The sequence below is a fragment of the Gouania willdenowi genome, chromosome 18, assembly GCF_900634775.1.
Source record: "Gouania willdenowi chromosome 18, fGouWil2.1, whole genome shotgun sequence".
NCBI lineage: Eukaryota > Metazoa > Chordata > Actinopteri > Blenniiformes > Gobiesocidae > Gouania > Gouania willdenowi.
The window spans coordinates 325,692-348,205 of record NC_041061.1 but is presented as its reverse complement, the minus strand read 5'-3'; the positions used below and the strand labels follow the sequence as shown (position 1 = coordinate 348,205).

Below are 22,514 nucleotides of genomic sequence, written 5' to 3'. Positions count from 1 at the left end.
AAGAAAAATGTACAAATTAACATCAAACAAACACAAAATGAGAGAAACATATATTCATTGGCACCAAAAACACACAAAACAAGATGAAAAACACACAAAATAACTGAAAAATACACAAGACGACAAAAAACACACAAGATGATCACAAACATATAAAAACCAACAACAAACACACATAAAATAACCAAAAAAATGACTAAATAATACAGTGAACACAAAAACAACATACACAAAATAACAAAAATAAATCACAAAAATAAGAGAAAAATGTAAAAACAACAAACACACAAAATGGAAAAAATATATTCATTGACACCAAAAACATACAAAACAAGATCAAAAATAGCAAGAAAAACACACAATGATGAAAAGAATTACACAAAAATCCAAACCTATTTTCTTTTAAAGGGAGATAAACATAAAACTTTTATTAACATGTTTTCCATCAAAATGAACATTATTTAAATAATCCAGAGTTCAGTTCAGTTTGTCCAATCACAGTCCTCAGAGTCCTTTAGCGTTAGCTGGTTCAGTCCCTGGTTCTTCTCCATGTCCATGGGATGCAGTTTCACGTAGGGAACGCTCCCTGCTCCGCCCCCTGCTGGTGGTCTGAACCCGGGTCTCCGTGTGTATTCCACTTCAGTCCGTAGGGTTCCGTACTCTGAGTGATGGACGATAAAAGAACTCACAGATCTACAAGAACCTCCGCACGCTCTGATCTTCATGTCCACGTCAACCTGAGAACGAAAAACAACGAACAACCGTCAACGTCTGAGAACCATCGGACACAAGAGTTTTTAGTCTTAGTCAGTTTACATCCTGTTTTAGTCCTAGTGTTAGTCCTGTTTAGTCCTATTCTTGGTCTTAGTCTTAGACCCTAATCTTAGTCCATTTTAGTCTTGTTTTTGGTCCTGTTTAGTCCTGTTTTATACCCATAGCCTTAGACACTATTTGTAGTCAGTTTTAGTCTTGTTCTTGGTCCTGTTTAGTTCTATTCTTAACCACCACTAAGAACTCCACTGATCCTAAGCCTGACTCTGTGAAACCAGATTTCCTCCAGGGTTTTTTTTATCGTACGTTTGCGATGGTTCCTCACCTCGGTTTGATAAACGTTGTCCAGTAGCTTGAGAAAATGGGAGCTGATTTCCTCCAGACGACGTTGAACGTCTACGCAGCGAAACTTCAACGCCGTGAGGTTTGTGCTCAACGTGTTAGCGACGCTAACGAAGCTCCGCTCAGACTCTGAGAGAAAACACAGACAACATCCCATAATATTAAAGTCATTAGTTTAAATCTAAGTGACTGTTTCTGTCTAGTGTTTGTTTATTGGTCACATGTCCCACATTTTAGTCCCAGTTTTAGTCATCCTGCCTTTGTTTGTGTTTAGGACGAAGGATAGTCGATAAAAACTAGGACAAATATTTAAGTCCATGAAATTAGTTTCTATTAATATTAATAATAATTATAGTCCTAACTTTAGTCTGAGTCTTACTGTTGTTTAGTCCCGCTCTTAGTCTTAGTTACATACACTGGTCTTAGTCACTTTTAGTCATATTTTAGTCCTCGTCTTGGTCCTGTTTAGTTTTAGTCACAGTCTTAGTCTGAATAAGTTTTAGTCCTAGTCTTAGTTATAGACACTAGCCTTAGACTAATAGACTTTAAAGTTCTGCTGCTGGTGTAGAAATGTGAGCCCAGAGCTCACAGATCTATGGACACAGGTCAGATAGTGGAGCCCAGAGCTCACAGTAACCATGGTGATGCTGCTTTTAGTTGTTATGGTAAATGGTAAATGGACTTGATTTATATAGAGCTTTATCACCACTGAAACAGTCTCAAAGCGCTTTACATATCAGCTCATTCACCCAATCACTCTCACATTCACACACCAATGGGACAGGACTGCCATGCAAAGCACTAGTCGACCACTGGGAGCAACTTAGGGTTCAGTGTCTTGCCCAAGGACACTTCGACAGATAGTCAGGTACTGGGATCGAACCCCCAACCTCTAGTTATGCTGCAAAGAAGTGGAACAAACTGCAGCAGAGCTGAAGTCAACATCACATGTGAACATTTTTAAATCAAAGTTAAATAAATTATTTTTCTCTACTGCTCATGATTGAGAGAGATTTATGGTCATGTTGTTGTTGATGTTTGTTGATGATTTTAAATGTTTTTACTGATGATTTTAAATGTTCTTATTGATTTTAAGCTATTGAAGGTTTTTTGTTGCACTTTTTGATCATGTAAAGAACATTGAGTTGCCTTGTGTATGAAATGCACTATACAAATAAATTTGCCTTGCCTTTAAGTCTGAGTTTTAGTCCTAGTCTTGATTCCGTTTAGTCCTATTCTTAGTCTAAATTAGAGACACTAGTCATAGTCTGTTTTAGTCCTAGTTTTGTTTTTTTTGTTTTAGTTCTTGTTTTAGTCTCATTTTAGTCCATCAGTTTTACTCATAGTATTAGTCCTAGTACTATTCCTGCTCTTAGTCTTAGTTTTAGTCAATATTAATCCAAGGTACAATCTTACCTTTTGTCTGGTTTTAGTCCAAATCTCTGTCTTGTTTTAGTCATATTTATTCATCTTAGTCCTAGTTTTATTCAAATAATGTCATAGTTGTAGTCATGGATCTAGTTTTAGTCCTTTTATTAGTCCTAGTTTTAGTCCTCGTTTTAGTCCCAGTCCCAATCTCAGTCCTAGTTTTAGTCCTAATCTTAGTCCTAGTCCTAGTCATAGTCCATGTGTGTAGGAACCGTTTCTTGTGGTGAGGACTTTAATCTCTTGGTTGTAGATCAAAGTCGTTTCTGTCTCAGATTTTCTGATTCGTTCTGAGTTCGTCTTCATTTTCTCACAGATCGACTTTAGTTTGATGTTCTCCAGATTCTCAGTGTGTGAGATTACAGCCTGTAGTCTGCATCCAGACACACACACTGAGCCCTGGAACACACAATAACACACAATTACACACAGACAAAGGCCTACAACACACAGTAACACAACATAACACACAAATAACACAAAATAACACCAAATAACACACAAAAACACAACATAACACACTAACAGCCTGTAACACAAAATGACACACTAAGTATAGGACACAGAAAAACACACAATAACACACTGAGGGGCGGATTCACTAAGATCTGAAATAAAGGGCGATAAACCAGTTGCTTCCCTAAATCCTTTAATGACAGTTTCCTCACCTGCTGTGAGAAGGTTGCAGCAATGATTAGTGCACATGCAGAACTGGTGCAGACCACCCTCATTTAAATGAGTGTTTTGCTCGTTTAATATGGAGACGTCAGCGCCCACACTGACATTTGAGGAAGTTAAACTGGAGGCAGATGGACTTCTCTGTTTGCTGCACAAACATTTAATGATGTAGAAAACTAAAGAAACAAATAAATTTTATTTTTTATTTTTTATAAAACAATAACTTTAAAACCTAATGATATTTTTTCTCCTAATTTAATGTGGGTGCTCCGTTTGATCCTGGAACTTTGCTCTGATCAGTGCATGAAAAATAGTCAGATTAGGACATAAACCATCCTATTGATCAGAGTTAATACAGCTACACAGTCTGTCAATCAATCTGTATTATTTGAAGATGATCTACTGACCATCATCCAGCAGGTCTGAGCAGCGCTGTGTCAGCACACTCTCATATGTCACCGTTGTGCCATCAGTGATCATACGTAAATTACACATCTGATCTGCTGATTCTGGCCTGACATCAACACGACACGAGACTTTGACGTTTAAACATGGACTGAAGGAGATCAGTGGAGCAGTGAGTCTGACACACACACACACACACACACACACACACACTACATAACACAACAGGACACACTAAGAGAGACAAACCGACACAAAAACGCACACAATCATGTGTTTCTCTGTTTTGTAGGACAGTGTGTGTGTGGTCTTGGTCTCACCCAGTCGTGGTCGGAGCACAGTGGGAGGGGCTTCTGGTCCCAGCACACGGGGCTCAACGGGCGGTTGGTGACCCAGCGGTCGACGCCGTCAGGTTTGTTGAACCTCAAACAAACTGAGAACACAACAACACAACCAGGTTCAGCTTGTGTTCAGCTCAAAGGTCGACAAACCAACGTCAGAGACGGAAACAGAGAAAAGTTCAGATGTTACGACTCTGAAAAAAAAAAGAAAGCTTAAAAAACAATAAGAAATCAAAAAAGAGACAGATTATATGAAACTAGTGTTGTATTGTTTCTGTTTAACATTTCACCTAAAGTTGAATTTAAATGTAAAACAATAAGTTACATAGAACAGTGGTTTTTAACCTTCTTCAAGCAACTAAGATTTTTTTTTTAAACAATTTAACCCCTTTTTTTGCAACTACACCAAACTCAATATATTTTAACCTATTTTAACCATTTTTTATTGCCATATTTTTTCTCCTTTTAATGCATTTTTGCTACATAACTCATATTACTGACACTTCTACATCACATTTCAGTGACTTTTCTGCACATTTTTTCCACTTTCCAGACATGTTCAGCACTTATAAACCCTTTCCACCACTTTTACACCTAATGTCACGTATTGTATGTTGACCCATTATTGTCACTTTTATCCTCTTTTCACCATATTTCATGATTATTTTTGTGAATTCAACCAAATTCTAAATTTTTAATGCCCATATTTTGCTACTTTAAACTAATGTTCCCTACATTTTAAAATTCCATTACCCACAATTTGTAACTTTTAACCAATTTCTGTGGTTTTAAAATCCCATTTCCTCACCTTTTTCACAATTTTTGGTCACTTTGACTCCATTTTATTTCTAATTAAAACCAGGATTTCCATCTTTAAGATGACTATAATAATAATAATAATAATAATAATAATAATAATAATAATAATAATAATAATAATAAACATTCCTGGATAACAGTATTATTCAGATGAATAAATAAATGTGGTTATCACAGATTCATAAAACAATGGACCATCATTTTGCTGACTTTATGGATGGACCTCAAAAAGCTCTGTGTGTATGTGTGCGTAGGTGTGTGTGTGTGTGTGTGTGTGCGATCAAAGTGTGTGTTTGTTCAATGTTCCGACAAACAGAGCCCCGTGACACAAATAACTCAAAAAGACACACTAAGAAGGACAAACCAAGCCCTGGAACTAACTATATTAGAGTCAACGCGTACGCAGACGATACCTTTGTGTATGTTTAACTGATTCTGATGCATGCAGGGGATTAAAGTCACACTCCGTCAGTGTATGGGTGTGTGTATGTGTGCGTAGGTGTGTGTGTGCGATCAAAGTGTGTGTTTGTTCAATGTTTCGACAAACAGAGCCCTGTGACACAAATAACTCACAAAGACACACTAAGAAGGACAAACCAAGCCCTGGATCAAACTGTATTAAAGTCAACGTGTACGCAGACGATACCTTTGTGTATGTTTAACTGATTCTGCTGCATGCAGGGGATTAAAGTCACACTCCGTCAGTCTATGGGTGTGTGTGTGTGTCTGTGTGTGCGTGTGTGTGTGTGTGTGTGTGTGTGTGTGTGGGGGGGGGGGGGGGGGGGGCATGCGTGTGTGTGTGAGCGTGCGTGCCAGATGTTTTCTGTCTACATTTATAGCTTATTAGGAAACAATGTCATGAAATCTCAACGGTTAAAATATAAAATATTATGAAATTATTTGTACAGCTGTGTATTGAGTTACACATGTTTATTATTATTATTATTATTATTATTATTACTACTACTACTACTAATATTAATGTATATTAAATTGTATCGTTATTATTTCTGCTTTTTTGTGTTTTTTGTTCATTTATTCTACGTTATTAGCTGCTTTTCTTTGTGCTTTAATAATGTGAGTACTAAAACATTAAAATCCGGTATTTGAATATTAATGGATTCCAACTAAGTTAAAACTTCTGTTTTCAGTGTTTTACTTCTGTGTGTGTGTGCGTTTGTGTACCTAACCTAATCTTTATGACATATAAGGATAGAGCTTCTAAAAATGTATAATTTATCACAGATTAATGGAAAAACTAAAGCGTAAAATGTGTTTTCTATGATGAAAACTCAGGAACCCGTGTGTCAGATAAGATTCTCTCCTTCAACATCCCTTAATAATACATTCATTAGTTTAAATCTAAGTGATTGTTTTTGACTAGTATTTGGTTTTTGGTCACATGCTTGTGTCGACAAAAACTATGACTATAAGTGTTTATAAATATATTAGTTTTTATTAATAAAAATGTCACACATTATAGTCCTATTATTAGTCTGAGTCCTACTCCTGTTTAGTCCTGTTTTTAGTCTTAGTTGTAGAATTTAATCTTAGTCAGTTTTAGTCCTGTTTTAATCCTAGTCTTTGTGTTTAATCCTATTCTAAGCCTAAATCTTAGTTATATACACTCGTCTTAGTCAGTTTCAGTCCTAGTTTTAATCTCAGTCTTGGTCATGTTTTAGTCTTATTTTAGTCCTAGTCTTAGTCAGTTTTACTCATAGCATTAGTCCTAGTACTATTCACACTCTTTGTCTTAGTTTTAGTCAGTAATAGTCCAAGGTATAATAGTTTTATCCTTGTTTTAGTCCAAGTCTTGGTCTTGTTTTATTTCTAGTGTTGGTCCTAGTCTTAGACCTAGTTTTATTCAGTAATAGTCTCAGTCTTAGTTTAGTTCTAGTATCTGCCTAGTGTTTGTCAGTGCGTGTGTGTGCGTGCGTGAGAGTAACACAGTGGCTGAGGTCAAACACTGAGTCTTTATTGTCGGAGCAGAGTTCAGTTCACAAACAGGATGTTGTGCTAAAATGTTCACAAACAGGAAGTGGTGCAAAAATGTGGACAAACAGGAAGTGGTGCAAAAATGTGGACAAGCAAGAAGTGGTGCTAAAACGTTGACGGTCGCACAAACATTCGCACTCTCTTCACGCTCTTATTTTTTGGTTCTAACGTCGTCCACACGGCAGCTCCGCCTCCCCGCTCCTTGTCATTAGCGTTAGCGTTAGCGTGTTGGCAGTTGTCGTACCACCAGCCGGCACCGTGCGTAGCGGCGCAGTTCTGCCCCCAGCGGTCATTGTCGCGGTCGTAGGTGCTGAACTTCCTGCCGGTGTGCGGCGCCAGGGCATCGCCGGCGTCTCCGCTGTACGCCGACACGTGCAGAGGGAAGCCGGTGTCCTCTGAGCCCACGCGGACCACGTACTCGGCGGAGGCCGAGCCCCCCTCCCCGTCCTGGAGCTCCACCCTCAGCAGAGACTCGCCCTGATTGGTCAGCAGGTGGAGGTGTTTGTTTCCCAGCCACAGCTCGCCGTTCCCGGCGGCATCCACCGAACCGAAGCCGTCGCGGTACTCGGCCCAGGTTCGGTTAAAGTCGAGCGCACCACCCGCCCTCTGCTGCACTAACAGCCACCCGCCCATCAAACCGTCCTGCTGGCAGTAAACCTCCACCTCCGCTGCTGCTGTGGCGCCGCCCGGTCGCACCTTAAACAGACCGCTGGTTTCCCCCTTCAGGTGGTGCTGCTGAGCCGCGACACAATCTGCCAACACACACACGGTAGTCGGTCGGTTAGCGCCGGACCAAAGTATGCTAATGCTTCTTTAGTATTATTAGAAATTTAAAAAAAAAGAACGTTATGCTTAAATATTTGCATTTAGCTAATAAAAATTATCTTAAAATTAAAACAGTTTTGAATTTGAAATCTGAAACTTTGCAAACAAACAAAAACTGCTAAAACTTGCTCAACAAACAATACTCGCGCTTGCGTCTCTTTTTTTTTTGTGAGTTATGGCTTTGATGTAGCACGCTAGCCGCCATGCTAACAAAGGATGCTCCAATCCAGTCATGATCGACCAATCACAGCAAAGTTTTTGAACTGAAAATTTCTACTTTTTCTTACGCTTTATTCTTCTAACAAACAGGGTTTTACTTAGTGTCAAAAAAAGCTGTTAAATCTGTAGTTCACAGAGAAATATTGCTTTAAGACTAATTAATGACTCTATTTTCTTAGATTTAAGTCATGTGGAAGAGGACGTAACAATCATTTATAGCATTTCTAATCAGAGCAGCCGTTAGTTAAAAGTAAAAAGTGATACTTGAGAATATAAGTAAGTAACTAAGTTTATAAGTTAGTAACTTTGTGTGTTTTTCTCAGTTTTCGTAAACACCATTTTCTAGAATAGTTCGATGAGAAATGTTGCTCTCAGACTAATTGATGACTGATTGGTTACAGTAGACCGTCATGTTGCATCCTGTTGTTAGCTAGCTAGCTAGCTAGCGACGTAGCTGTGATTCTACTCCAGTTTGGAGGCTCTGGTACCTTGTCCTACATAATCGGCGTGCCGTTCCACGCGCGTGCTCATCACACTGCGCGCTTTGAGGTTGGGGACGTCGTCCTCCGTGTTGCCGATGTCGAAGGCGCCGAGGTCGCTTCCAAACAGGTCGCCACCAAACGGGTCGGCGAAGCCAGTCTTGGAGTCTCCCAGCAGGCTGCCCTTGGTGGTGGACTTGGAGGTGTGCGTTAGGGTGGGGAACAGCGAGCTGAGGGCCCCCTTGCTGGTGTCGGTCATGATGGCACAGTGCGGCCCGCCCTCCATCACCTCCTCCACCTTTTCCACCGGCCCGCTTTTGGTGTGCACCACCGTGCGCTTCACGCTGCGAGTGCAGCTAGAGGTCTCCATGGTAGACGCGTGGCTGGAGCCGCCGGGCGGGAACAGAGGGTCCACCCCCCCAGCACCAAACGGATCCCCCCCACCGCCGCTCACCTCGGTGATGGACTTAGAGGACGAGGAGGAGGAGGAGGAGAAGGAAGTACCTGGAACTTTAGAGACGGTGGCAGGAGACGAGCTGGAACCTTCCTCCTCCAGGACCAGACTGACCGTCTTTACCTGAAACCACAGAAGAAGAGTCAACGGCTGTAACACCAAAGAAGAAGAAGCCCCGCCCCTTCGACCACTGTTCAGAATGTGTATTAAATTCAATGACGATGATTGGTTAACGCAGTGACAAAGAAAGAAGAAGGAAAGGAGAATAGAAGAAAAAGAAGAAGAAAAGCAGGAGAGGAAGAAGAGGCAGAAGAAATTGAGTGACGAAAAAGAAGAAAGAACAAAAAACTAAGAACCAGAGAAGAAGAGAAGAAGAAAAAAGAATGAAAGAACAAAAAACATAAGACGAAGAAGAAGAAAGAAAGAAAGAAAGAAAAAGAATGAGAGACAAAGAAGAAGAAATAAAAAACAAAGAAAAAGAAGTAGAAGCAGAAGTCGATGAAAATAAGAAGAAGAAGAAGAAGAAGAAGAAGAAGAAGAAGAAGAAGAAGAAGAAGAAGAAGAAGGAAAGAAAGAACAAAAGACAAAGAAGAGGAAGCAGAAAAAGCCCCGCCCCTTCTCCCGTTGCTGGTGGTGTGTAGATAAAGCTCACGTCTGTGAACACGTCGTTAACTTTGTGCTGAGCGCTGATGGTCTTGGTTCCATCCACGTCCTTAGATTTAAAGTGAGATTCTACGATGACGTCCTGTAGGGGGCGACTCTTCATCACCGAGAGAGAACCCACCGTCTCCAGGTGCTGGGTGGAGTCCAGCTGCTGCATCTACACACACAAACACACACACACACACACACGCTCTCTGTTTGTCTCTTGACCAAGCAACGCTGACGTGACACTGCTGTCATGCTTTTATTTTGAAACTTAAATCAAACTAGAAACATTAGCATTGTCGTTTATAACGAGCTCGTTTTTAAAATGTAAGGAGTAGAAAGTACCGATATTTGTTTAAAAAGTAAAGCACAGATACCAGAAAAAACTACTAAACGAAGTATTTGTACTTGTCACCGTTGAAGCACTGAGCCAAAGCTGCACACAGACATTCAAGGGTAAAAGCGAAGTAAAGGATAAACATTAAGCATTCCCACTAAATGTATAATTACAAGAAAGAGGAAAATTGTACCAACATAAGCTATAAATTGTAGCTGTAGCTGCAGAATTAAAACTTTAAGAGCAGTTTTTCCTCAAAGTTAATGAGCAACAGCTGTTACACTCTAGCATAAGCAGACAAATGTGCATAAAAGCTTAAATCACATTAAAAGTACGAGAGTTAACATTTTACAAATGAGATATTATCATTGTCACTAAGCAGTGGAACATTTTGACATTTCAATTTCAATTTAATAGGTTTTATAAATCAAAAGTTTTACTTTTAATTGTAAATACAAGGACAATGTTACACAGAAGTGGTGCCGCGACTTCAGCGAAGATGTAAATATTAACCTGGTTTACTTAAAATAACTTAAATGTTAAAGCAAACAATTTGACACAACTTTATGCAGAAACACTAATGTTTTACTTTGAAACAGAGGCTTTTACTTTATAGCAAACAAGTGACTGTAAACCGGTTTCTAAATAAATGCTTGGCTTTTATTTTGAAACATGTCATGGGATATTATGTCATGTCGTGTCACGTCACTTTACGACACATTATGTCTTGTTATGTTATGTTTTAGATGTGGAAATGAGTGGAAATGAAGGTCCTTTAGGTTCTTGATTTTTATAAGGAGTTGTTTTATTGTTTCTCACCTGCTTGTCCAGGGTCACGTAACTCTCCTGGTCCACTTGGTGCTCAGAGTATTTAGAGCAGGAACCTTTACAGGAGCGAAGTTTAATATCGATGTCGACCTGAAGGAGACAAAGTAACGCGTTAACGCTTTGATGTGACTGTAAAGAAACCTGAGACCCCTGAGACCCCTGAGACCCGTACCTCCATACGCTGCATCTCCTGCACCTGGTCCTTCACCTGGTCCTTCAGGGCCCCCAGGATCCTCATCTGACGGTCGATCTTTATCTTCATGTCTGTGATCTTCTGACGGAGGCTCTGGGCCAGGTTCTGGTAGTTGTTGCTGCTGCCTGAGAGAAAGAATGGAACGTTAGACGTAGGCAACTGCAGGCACGGGGGCCATATGCGGCCCCTTAGTCTAGTTTTGTGTGGCCCCAAAGAAACCAAAATGACAACAAAAAACAGACACAAAATTACTGAAAAATATGAAAACAAACAACTAAATGAAACAGAATACATAAGATGAATTATTTACACAAAATAACTCCAAAAACACACACAAAATTATTGAAAAACACACAATACGAGAAACAAAGAAACTACCAAAACACACAAAATAAAAACAAAAATACAGAAAAGGAACACACAATATTACTGAAAAGTACACATTTTATTTAAACAAAATACATACAATAAAAATACAGACAAAATAACTCCAAAAACACATACAATTACTGAAAAATACACAAAACAAAAATAAAATATAGAAAAGAACTCAAAGGAAAACAACATTACTGAAAAATACACAAAATGAAAACAAAAAACACTAAGGGACAAGAAAACATGCAAGATGACTACAAGGGGGGTAAGCTACGAATTAGATTCAATCAGTGTGTGCTGGACTACTGAGTGTGTGTGTGTGTGTGTGTGTGTGTGACTAACCACTATCCAGGACCAGCTTCTCCCTGATGTAGTCGTACGTCTGTTTGGACACAGAATCCGCCGAGCGGTGTTTGTTGCTGTTTTGATCCAGAAGTTTCCTGATCTTCTCGATTCCCTTCAACACGCCGTGGTCGTACTTGTCCATCAGTCCCTGGATTCTGCATCCGGACGGACATTTGGGTCCCTGAGGGTGAAATGGTTCAAGAACTAAAGGTTCTGGGAAAAACATTGATTACACTTGAACAAACGCATCGGTAAAAGGTGCGTACCCATTCGTCGCTGGTGCAGAAAGGCCACTCCCTCTGTGTGGCACACTTGTCGGCTCTGGTTCCGTGTTCTACGGGTCGAGCTCCTCTCGGGTCGATCTGAGCCTGGACACAGAAACAGAGTCTAAACCAGGAGCAAGTGTTGGTTTTAGGATCATTGTATCAGTTATTAAATTATTACTATTACTATTGGTTCCTGTAGTCAGAAGATAAAACTAGTGTCGTGGTTTCTGTAGAACAGCCTGTAGGCTAAACTGTTCTTTTGTGTTTTCTTTGAGTAATTTTGTGAATTTTTCAGTCATTTTGTGCATTTTCCTTTGCTTTTTTTACCCCTTTTTTAAATTTTTTGAGAGAAAAAAATTATTCAAAAAATGTGCATTTTCATGTCATTTTCTACATTTTTGTGAGTTTTTGTTGTTATTGAGTGTATTTGTGTGTTACTTTGTGTGTGTTCGTGGTTGTTTTGTGTATTTTTGTGTACAAATCAACAAATAGAACAAACAGAAAACAAAAAAAGCAAAAAAAAAGGAATAACAAAAGGCAGTTGATTAAGCAACTCCATCTACAAACTAACACTGAGCATGTCAACACGTTTTTAACACATTGACATGGAATTATTAAAAAATACATAAAATGAAACAGAACACAACAAATGAAAATAAATACACAGAATAACTTCAAAAAACCCACAAAATGACTAAAAAAGACACAAAATTTGAACAAAATAAACAGAGACAACAAAAACAAACCAAAATAAAGAATAGGACTAAAAAAAAACCACACACAAAATTACTGAATGACGAAAAGCATCAGATGACGAAACTCCATCCACCACAGCGTGTCATCATACTGTACACACTAACGCATGTCGTTTTTAAGGTGAAATCTAAGAACAATGCCCTGAACATTGATGGTTCGTTTGTTCATCCCGATAAACTCAGATGTTTAAAGACACAAACACACAAAGTCAAAACAAAAATACAGAAAAGGACTAAAAAAAAAACACACAAAATTACCAGTTCATGCAACTCCATTCACCACAGCGTGTCAACATACTGTACATACTAAATAGCTGACTACGTCAACACGCTTTTTAAACAGGTTAACTCGGAATTTCTTGAAAGTTATTAAATAATTGATGCTAAAAACAACCGTACGGTCTCACATGGGAAAATATTGATTGTAAATGTGAAATAAAACAGTTTTTAAGGTGAAAAAATAAAAAATAAATAAAAATACACTGAACATGGAGGTTTAGTTTGTTTATTCTGATAAACTCAGATGTTTAAAGACTGTGTGTGTGTGTGTGTGTGTGTGTGTGTGTGTGTGTGTGTGTGTGTGTGTGTGTGTGTGTGTGTGTGCGTGTGTGTGTGTGTGTGTCACACTTACCGCCGCTAAAGACACACACACCAGACAGAAGAAAACGCCGAGTCGTCCCATCGCTGCTGCTGTCAAATCTCTGAATGGTCCCTGAATGCATCGTGACACCTTTATAAGCCTGCGGCGCCTCACCTGAGACCCACGGGGTTACACAACCTGTGTGTGTGTGTGTGTGTGTGTGTGTGTGGGTGTGTGTGTGTGTGTGGTGGGGGGTCAAACACTGACGAGTTCATCTGACATTTACCGACATGTTTTTGTGTCATCAGAGCAAACGAGAACAAGGACAAACGAGAATATTACACAACATCAAACAGGACTCAGTGTGTCGCACAAAGTCCACAGACACACAACATTTAAACACAATTAAACACGATTGAACACACAATTCTTCAACAACACGTAAAGAAAAATTCAATCCAAAAAATAAAATACAAGCACACAAAAATAACAATAACACAAAAACAATAAAAACACCCCAAAAAAAACCACAAAAGAACAAGAAAAATACACAAAATGACTAAAGAAACACATAAAAAAACAATACAACCCCAAAAAACTAAAAAATATATAATAAAGACAATAAAAACACAAAGCGACAATAAAAAAAACACACAATACAACAACAGCAGAAATACACAACACGACTAGAAAAACACACAAAAAGATAAAGATGCACAAAACAACAACATACACAAAGTGACTATAAACACACAAAACAAAAAATACACAAAAACAATATATATACACAAAATGACTAGAAAAAAACCTCAATAATAATACGAACACACAAAAACACAGGAGAAAAAACAAATACACAAAGAGCTGATGTTACTAATCTAGATTAGCTCTTATCTAACGCTAACTTTCAGGATTTAATCAGTGTGTGCTGGACTACGACGCTCGCTAACGTCTTATGGCGCTAAATCACCATGGTAACTTAGGCTGAACGGCTCGCCTGGTCAGGAGCAGGTTTCGCTCTATAGGATCTGAGCGAGTAATAAAGCCCCGCCTCCTGACCAATCAGACCTCTTAGAAAGCGAGCTGTCCAATAAAAGGTGATGTGTGAACACGTCACTGTGTGAATCTGACGCTGACAGGAGAGAAAATATTTATGATGACATCATTTAGTAAAGATATAGATTTATATCTGATAGACTGATCTACAGTCAGCTGATGAAGTCTGAGTCTACGTGTGCACGGACGAGTGAAGTCAGTGTGTGATAAATAGATCTATCTGAATAGAAACACGTGTGTGCTGTAATAAAGTTTAACTGCAGAGCATTAACAGTATCAGCAGCTTCCTGTCTGAGTTCTATTATTCCTGTCTTTTCTGTAACAACAGGTTTGTTTTGGACTGAATTATGGATTTTAATTATTCATCATTTTAAACTTCATCAACCTGGTCGTTACCAAGTTATGAAATGGATCAGATCTGAGGAAGTATAAAAGCTCCGCCTCCTCCTGTGCGCTGCACTAACACTGTTGCTCTTCACTGTTATCATAGATTTATATTTATTGTATTTATTTAAGATCATAAACTGTTCCTCCATTCATTGTAAAGACGCTCTGTTCTCTCCATTTATTGGTCAGACACTGCAAGCTCCACCCCTTTTATGTGAACGCGCACATACCGAGGTTGAAAACACTTAGCTTAAATTAGCTTGTTGTTATCGACCTTCGTAGGACAGCTTCTCTCTGACAGGATATGTTTGGTTAGTTGATGCTAACAGAGGATAATCCTAATCCAGGATATAATTATCTAGATTAGTAACATAGGACCTTCAGAAAAAATTAGATACACAAAACCAATACATATACGTAAAAGAACAACAAAAATACATACAAATAAAGGTAGAAATACACAACTTTAAGATGAGTAGAAAAACCCAGAAAATCATTAAAGTAAAAAAAAAAAAACTAGAATAAACACACAATGACAAGAAAAACATTGAACGCACAAACAAACTAAAAAACGCCTACACAAAAACACACACACATACCATCAAACAGCGGTGTGTGTGTGTGGATGATACTGTGTAGTTGTGTGTGTGTGTGTGTGTTCCGTGGGGAACGATGTGAAAGCGGGAAAATGTCTGAACAAATTGACTCTCACATCATAAAACAAGCTAATAATACACAAACACACACACACGCACACACACACACACTCCCTCTGTTGTTGGTTTCTGCTCCTCAGCAGGATCTAATTGGCTTTAGATGCATTTTTAATGTTCACTGTGTGTGTGTGTGTGTGTGTGTGTGTGTGTGTCTGTGTGTGTGTGTGTGTGTGTGTGTGTGTGTGTGTGTGTTGTTCTTCTGATGCTACTGGTGAGTTTTTTTTTTTGTGTGTTTGTTGTTTTGTGCAGGTTTTGTCTATATTTATCGTCCCTTAAGGTGAATTAAAATCACTTTTTTTTCTTTTTTTGTGTAATTTCATTTTCTTTTTTGTGTTTATTGGTAAAACTTTGTTTATTTAAATGACATTTTTGTCCAGATCTGCATGTTTTTTGTTGTGAAATCTGTGTTTTTGTTGTTGCTTTGTTTTCACAGTAAATAATAACTAATATGTGTTTGTGGTGAAACCAGTGATGTTGTTTCACGTTGTCTCCTGAGCTGAACCTAACAACTATATATATATATATATATACAGTATATATACATATATATATACTGTATATATATATATATATACAGTACATATACAGTATATATATATATATACTGTATATGTATACCAGACTCTACTCCGCCATCATCTGCTGTTTTTCTCGTTAACGCCATCATTTTTGCCTCTGAAGCCAACTCTGACCTTTCACTTCCTGCTGGATTCAAACAATCTAACAACCTCCCAGAGGCCAGTGCAGTTTGCAGGTTCTCAGGGGCCAGATGGAGGCAGATCAAAGGCACTAATGAGGAGGAGGAGGAGGAGCAAAACGCTGCAGTCATCAGACGCTAATTAAAACCCTGAAGAGCTCCTTTTATTTTTCTTCTTCTGCTGTTTCGTTAGCACTCCAGATGGAATCATGCTAATGCTAATCTCACACCTGCTAAACTCACTTTTATGTCCCCACAAGTAAACAAACGACTGATGTTTCCACATTAAAGCAGACTAGGAAGCAGCAGGGAACCATGGAAACCCAACCGTCCTCTATGCTAATGGTTCCCAGGCTAAGCTCCGCCTCCTCTTCATCTGCTGCTTCTACTGGGTTTGTTTTGGACAAAACTTGAATGCGTTTGGTTTTAAAAGTAGCAAATATCGCCTCTCCCTCGTCCAAATACCAAGTTTAGTTTAATCTGGTCGTTACTGGTTGTTTTCAATAGTTTCAGATTTTTAATGCTAATAAAATCACTTCAACTTCCACTTTTGTTGCCACTTCCTTCCTTTATGTATAGGGGGCTTGTCCAGGATCTCTTCTTGTTTGTCCTAAAATATTTGAAATTGAAAGAAAACACATTATTATTCATCATATTTGTTTTATTAACTTTAAAAATAGGACTACTTTACAGTTTTAGAGCCTGTGTTCCTCCATCTTGAAATCAGGTGATTGATGATGTCACATGGCCCAAATGGACAGAAAAAAATGGTACAAACGGTTCAATTGTCAATATTGCAACAATTAGTTTAAACTGGCAAATAATGGGCGGGACAAATGGTGAATGTGGTTAAATTCAGTGGCGGCTGGCCAATAGAGGGCGCTAGGGCGCCGCCCCACCACTCACGTTAGTTTGAGTAAGTAAAAAAATTATAATAATGAATAACGAATTAAAAATACTATGAAATAAAGTTAAATCTGAATTTAGATAATCAGAATAAATATTATATAGATAATGATGATGATGTGTAAAGTTGTTTTGTTTATCTGTGTCTGATTGGTGACATGTTTTCTCTTTAGGGCACAAAAATCTTTACCGTACAATCTCGTTAAAAGTTGTTCATACGCAGTAACTCCTCTTCTATACGAGTCAATGGAGTGTCTGTGGGCGCAGTTTACCTGCGCCCACAGACACTCTGCGGCTGTGCAGAGTTGATCATTTAGACAACACCCGCCTCCCGCCATGGGAGGGGCTGACGTCACAGTGGTCCGTCATAAAGTGGCTGATTGACAGGTGGAACGTTAGAATGAGAATTAAAATAAAGAAAGAGAAATTAAATAGTTCTGCTTTCCCTGCCTACCTGCTGACTCAGCATGGATAAAGACAGGAAAGACCATTTAAAACACTTCACAGAGAAGACAAAAAAAACATGAACAAACTACATTTGATGATTTCAAATCTTGAATATGTCCATATTTAGATTAGAAAGGGTTTAGAAGTGCTGAACATGTCTGGAATGTAAAAATAATTGTAGAAAAGTCATTAAAATGTGATGTAGAAGTGTCAGAAATGTAGCAAAAATACATTAAAAGAAGCAAAACATGGCAAGAAAAAGTGATGAACATCGGTTAAAATATGGTGAGTTTGGTGTAGTTGCAGAAAAAAGGGTAAAAATAAGTAAAAATTGGGTCTGGGGGACCTTCACTCCCCTCTAAACAGTGCGCTGACACGCTCTGGTGGCTGAAGTTAGCGATCAATCACCGTAAAGTATGAAAATATATCATTTAACATTTGCAGACCGTGGGGAGCTGCTGTGCCTGCAGGAGAAACTACAACATAATAAAAACCAAACGAGAAGGAATCAGAACCAGTGACACCATGAAGAAGCTCCAGGCGTAGAACACCAGGACACATATGGACACATCCTGTCCAACACCAGGACACATATGGACACATCCTGTCCAACACCAGGACACATATGGACACATCCTGTCCAACACCAGGACACATATGGACACATCCTGTCCCCAATGGGAGCAGGAGGGACTTATTCAATATTTCATAGTATAGACGTGTACAGTGTGAACATTACACAGTGTGTGTCACGACTCAGGCCTGGAATTAAAACCAGTGAGGGGTGAAAAACACTGGCAGCAATTAGAGGAACCTCACACACACACACACACACACATATATCTATATACTGTATACTCACAGCTAGGGCTGGGCAATATATCCAGATTCAACATATATCAAGTTTTCTATACAGAAAATATATACATTTTTTTTAATCGATTATTTTGTATTAAAATACTTGTTTTTTTCTCTAATTCTGAGAACATTAAAGAACAGATGGATTTATTAGTGTGTTCTAACCCAGAACATCATCAAAACACTACAGAACTCACTCACACGTGCTGTCCCTTAGAGGAGAAAAATGCTAAAGTGTCACATACAGTATAGAGCAGCTGTTTGTTAATAAATGTCCCATTTTCTAATTTTTCTTTACTCCTTTAGTGTATTTTTATTGTTCTTTCGTGTATTTTTGTTGTTCTTTAGTGTATTTTTTACTTCTTTTGTGTATTTTTGTTGTTCTTTAGTGTATTTTTATTGTTCTTTAGTGTATTTTTTACTTCTTTTGTGTATTTTTGTTGTTCTTTAGTGTATTTTTGTTGTTCTTTAGTGTATTTTTGTTGTCCTATTGTGTATTTTTTACTCCATCGTGTATTTGTACAGTAACTTCGGACATCTCTCTAAATTGTTTATTGTATTTTTTAGGTATGTACTGTATGTTATTCCTGGATTTTTGTAGTCCAATTGTGTGGTGTATTTTTTTTGTTCTTTTGCATATTTTTGTTGTCCTATTGTGTATTTTGTACTCCTTTTGTGTATTCTTGTTGTTCTTTTGTGTATTTCTGCATTTATTTGTAGATTTTTGTAGGTTTTCTTGTGTATTTTTGTTGTTCTTTCACATTTTTTGTTGTCCCATTGCACATTTTTTCTCTTTTTGTATTTTTGTTTTTCTTTTGTGTATTTCCGGTAATTGTGGTCGTCTTTCTGAGTCGTTTTGCGTATATTTTTTGTTGTTCTTTTATGTATTTCTCCATTTATTTGTACATTTTTGGAGGTTTTCTTTGTGTATTTGTGTTGTCTTGTATTTGTGTTGTTCTTTTGTGTGTTTTTTGCTGTCATTTTATTTGTTTACTTTTGGGAGTCGTTGGTTACCCATGTTGGCGATACACACGTTATTTCTATTTTTTTTAAAGCACTGTGATGTTATTTTAGCCTGTGTGACATTTTGCATCAGCAAATTTAACCCAGAATTGTCTTTATTTATTGTATTTTCATCAAACTTTATTTGAATGATAATGATCAAGATTTATATATTATATCATATATCACCATTTTGAGAAAAAATATTGAGATATAAATGTATGTCCTACTTTCAACCATTACTAAGCGTTAAGAGATGATAAAGGGTCAACAAATATATCAGGGCTTCAAACTGGGACTGAACTAGTCCATTAACACACACACACACACACACACACACACACACACACACACACACACACACACACACACACACACACACACGCACGCACACACACACACACACACACACACACACACACACACAAACACAAACTAAAGCTCCAGTTTTTTGTTGTGTTCGTTTATTTTCACAGAAACACACGTGAGACGTATAACGGTTACATTCATGGTTGTGTTTCTCACACACACACACACACACACACACACACACACACACGCACACACACAAACACACACACACACACGCAAACCAGTTGAAACTGGGAGGTTGTAGCTCCAGTCCAGCAGGTGGCAGTAGTTCTCCTTAATAAAGTATCTATCTACGTATCTCACTGGTTTCACAGACGTGTTTAAACAAATCCACGGTTTCTAATTCAAAGTGTGAAGCAGTGAAACTCTTCTTCTTCTTCTTCTTCTTCTTCTTCTCTCTCTTTAAAGGCGTGTGAAATACGCCGACTCATTATCCCACAATCTTGCTCCTCCTACTCTTTTTCATCAGCGAGTCTGAAGTTTTTCTGCTTCTTGTTTTTTAAAAAGTTCTTCTTCTCTGTCCACATTTGAGAAAACACAGTATGAGTTCAGAGCCCAACGTTCCCACAGTCACAATTTAAACGTGTTTTTTTAATCCAACTCCAGGACAAGCGTCGTGTAGTTAAGTGTGATCCAAACATCGTTCCAATTGCTGTTGAATTCTTGCTTTTCCAGGTCTCTGGTGACGATGAGATCCTAATCCCAACGAGGCCTCAATAATGTTCTTTAGGTACTAAACGTTTCTCCTCTAAACAACGTGAAAACATGAAGGTTTTACTAAGTTTTCCAACTCTCAAAGTCTCATTTTTGGCACAGTGATTCCTCGCCTTCGTTTCTATAACATCAAAGCAAGTCGTCGACACGTCCCAAGTTCTCCAGAAAGATAGTCTTGCACAAACATTTGGAAACATTTGTCTTGCTCGAGGACAAAAACTTAAAGGATCAAAATCATAGTTTTACAAAAGAATAGAACCTAAAGGAAGTTGATCAGGAGCACTTTAAGGGCAAACGTGAGTAGAAATGTCAATGGAAGTCCTTGGTCACGATTCTATAACATCGGCCACTCATGGTCATCCCGTCCTTGCAGTAGTCTAGTAGCTGGAACTCTTGTCAAATATTAAAACTGCAAGGTTTTGGTGTTGTCTTTGTGAGTCGTCACATCTTCGATTAGAGGTAGAACCTCAAGTGTGGGAATGTTTCTGATAAGGTTGATGATGCCAAAACAAGAAAGTTCTATGAAGTTTTTCGACTCTCCAATTCTTTTTTTTCTGGCATAATGATTCCTGAAGCGTTTGGTCAAGTCTTGTAGTTTCTGCTCTGAATGAGACAATGTGGTTGAATAAAGGGTTTAACGACTCATTTTGGGACGCAAACCCAACGGACCGAAGGACGCCGAAACGGGATCAGAAAAGGAAAGTCCGTTCAAGTTTTTTCCACTCGTCGTTTTGTCGTCTGGAGTTTTTCAGACTAAAACTGGATGCTGTCATTTTCAACTCTCCAACTCTTGTTTTCTGGCACGATGATTCCTAACTTCCGATTCTTGAACATTGGAGTTGTTTGGGCAAGTCCTTGCCGGTTATCTTGAATAAATGATATAACAACTCATTTTGGGACGCAAACCCAACGGACTGAAAGACACTGAAACCGGATCAGAAAAGGAAAGTCCTTTCAAGTTTTCCCACTCGTCATTTTGCCGTCTAGAATTCTTCAAACATTGGTTGCGTTCAGGTGCGTCGTCATCCCGTCCTGAGTCTCCAGGACAATCTTCTTCGCCCTCCCTCCACCTCTTCCTCCTTCTCCCACCGGGTGGATGCTGTCCAGCCGACTGCCCCGCCCGCTCTCGCCACACTTGAAGACGGCGAGAAAAGCGGCGCGGTAGTTGCGGTTCATCCAGCCGTACAGCAGCGGGTTAGCGAACGTGGAGCACATCGCCACCACGTGGAAGACGGTGTAGAGTAGGCGGAAGTCACGCATGTTCAGCACCGAGCTGTCGATGTCGATGGCCAGCTGGAAGGCGTGCAGCGGGAGCCAGCTAACGGCGAACACCACCACCATGGTCACCAGCATCTTGGTGGTCTTTTGGCGGCGGCGGTGGCGCTCTGAGCCAGCGGCGGCCTCAGCGGGGCCCACGTGTCCGCGCAGCTTGGACCAGATGCGAGCGTAGGCAAAGGTGATGACGGAGAGCGGCAGGAAATACTGCAGCAGCAGCATGGAGATGCTGTAGATGGTGCCGTTCGTGTTGGTGCCCGGCCACTTCTCTGTGCACACCTGAGCACACACACACACACACACACACACACACCTCACCTCAGCGCGAGAACAGCGTCTTTCTTTACGTATAATTATGTTACCAAAGAGGAATAACAGAAGAAAGTGAAAAAACAAAGAAAAAAAAGTAAATTGGACATAAATTATTCATTAATTAAAAAAAGAGGGAAAAAAGACAAAAAAACAAACAAAATCAAAAGGGGGAGGAGCATGAAAGAGAAAAACAGAATGAAAAATAAAAGGAGGAAAAAATTTGGAAAATTTTAAATATAAAGAGAAAGAAAATGTGACAAAAAAGGAATACAAATAAAAAAAAAAAACTATGAAAACATTGCAAATTAAACATGGATATAAAAAAATGAAAAAGCAGAGTAATATTAGAAGAAAGTGAAAAAAAAAAAACATGGAAAATGGGAAGAAAATTTGGACAAACAAGTAATTAAAAAGAAAAAGTGGGAAAAACACGCAAAAGGGGAAGAAAATGTTTTTTTTTAAAAAAAATTAAAAACAGAAAAAGAAAAACAGAATAAAAAACAAAAAAGCAAAAAAAACAGAAATTGTTAAAAGAAAGCGATGAAAAATGAGACAAAAAAGAATAAAAAGAAAAGAGAAACCATCAAAAATTTAAAATTAAATTTAGATATATAAAAAAGATTATTTATTAATTAAAAAATAAATTAATTAAAAATAGAGGAAAAAAAGACAACAAATACAAATAGAAAGAA

At 38.6% G+C, this 22,514-nt stretch overlaps 1 protein-coding gene and 1 long non-coding RNA gene across 2 annotated transcripts in view; both read right to left on the bottom strand.

Moving 5' to 3' along the window:
• Nucleotides 1-2,303: 2,303 nt before the first annotated feature.
• LOC114480154 (uncharacterized) lies at nt 2,304-4,100 on the bottom strand. Its single transcript, XR_003676064.1, has 2 exons — nt 3,942-4,100; nt 2,304-2,937 (listed from the first exon to the last, which is right to left on the bottom strand). It is a non-coding gene; the product is annotated as an uncharacterized LOC114480154 (long non-coding RNA).
• A 2,747-nt stretch (nt 4,101-6,847) lies between these two features.
• Nucleotides 6,848-22,514, bottom strand: part of fga (fibrinogen alpha chain) — a 27,404-nt gene continuing 11,737 nt past the window's right edge. The window contains exons 6-12 of the mRNA XM_028474014.1: nt 11,746-11,847; nt 11,482-11,660; nt 10,739-10,889; nt 10,558-10,656; nt 9,406-9,573; nt 8,309-8,876; nt 6,848-7,528 (exon numbers count right to left, since the gene is read on the bottom strand). Of these exons, the coding sequence (XP_028329815.1) occupies nt 6,882-7,528; nt 8,309-8,876; nt 9,406-9,573; nt 10,558-10,656; nt 10,739-10,889; nt 11,482-11,660; nt 11,746-11,847 (1,914 nt within the window). The 3' untranslated portion in view covers nt 6,848-6,881. The remainder of the gene's footprint in view (nt 7,529-8,308; nt 8,877-9,405; nt 9,574-10,557; nt 10,657-10,738; nt 10,890-11,481; nt 11,661-11,745; nt 11,848-22,514) is intronic.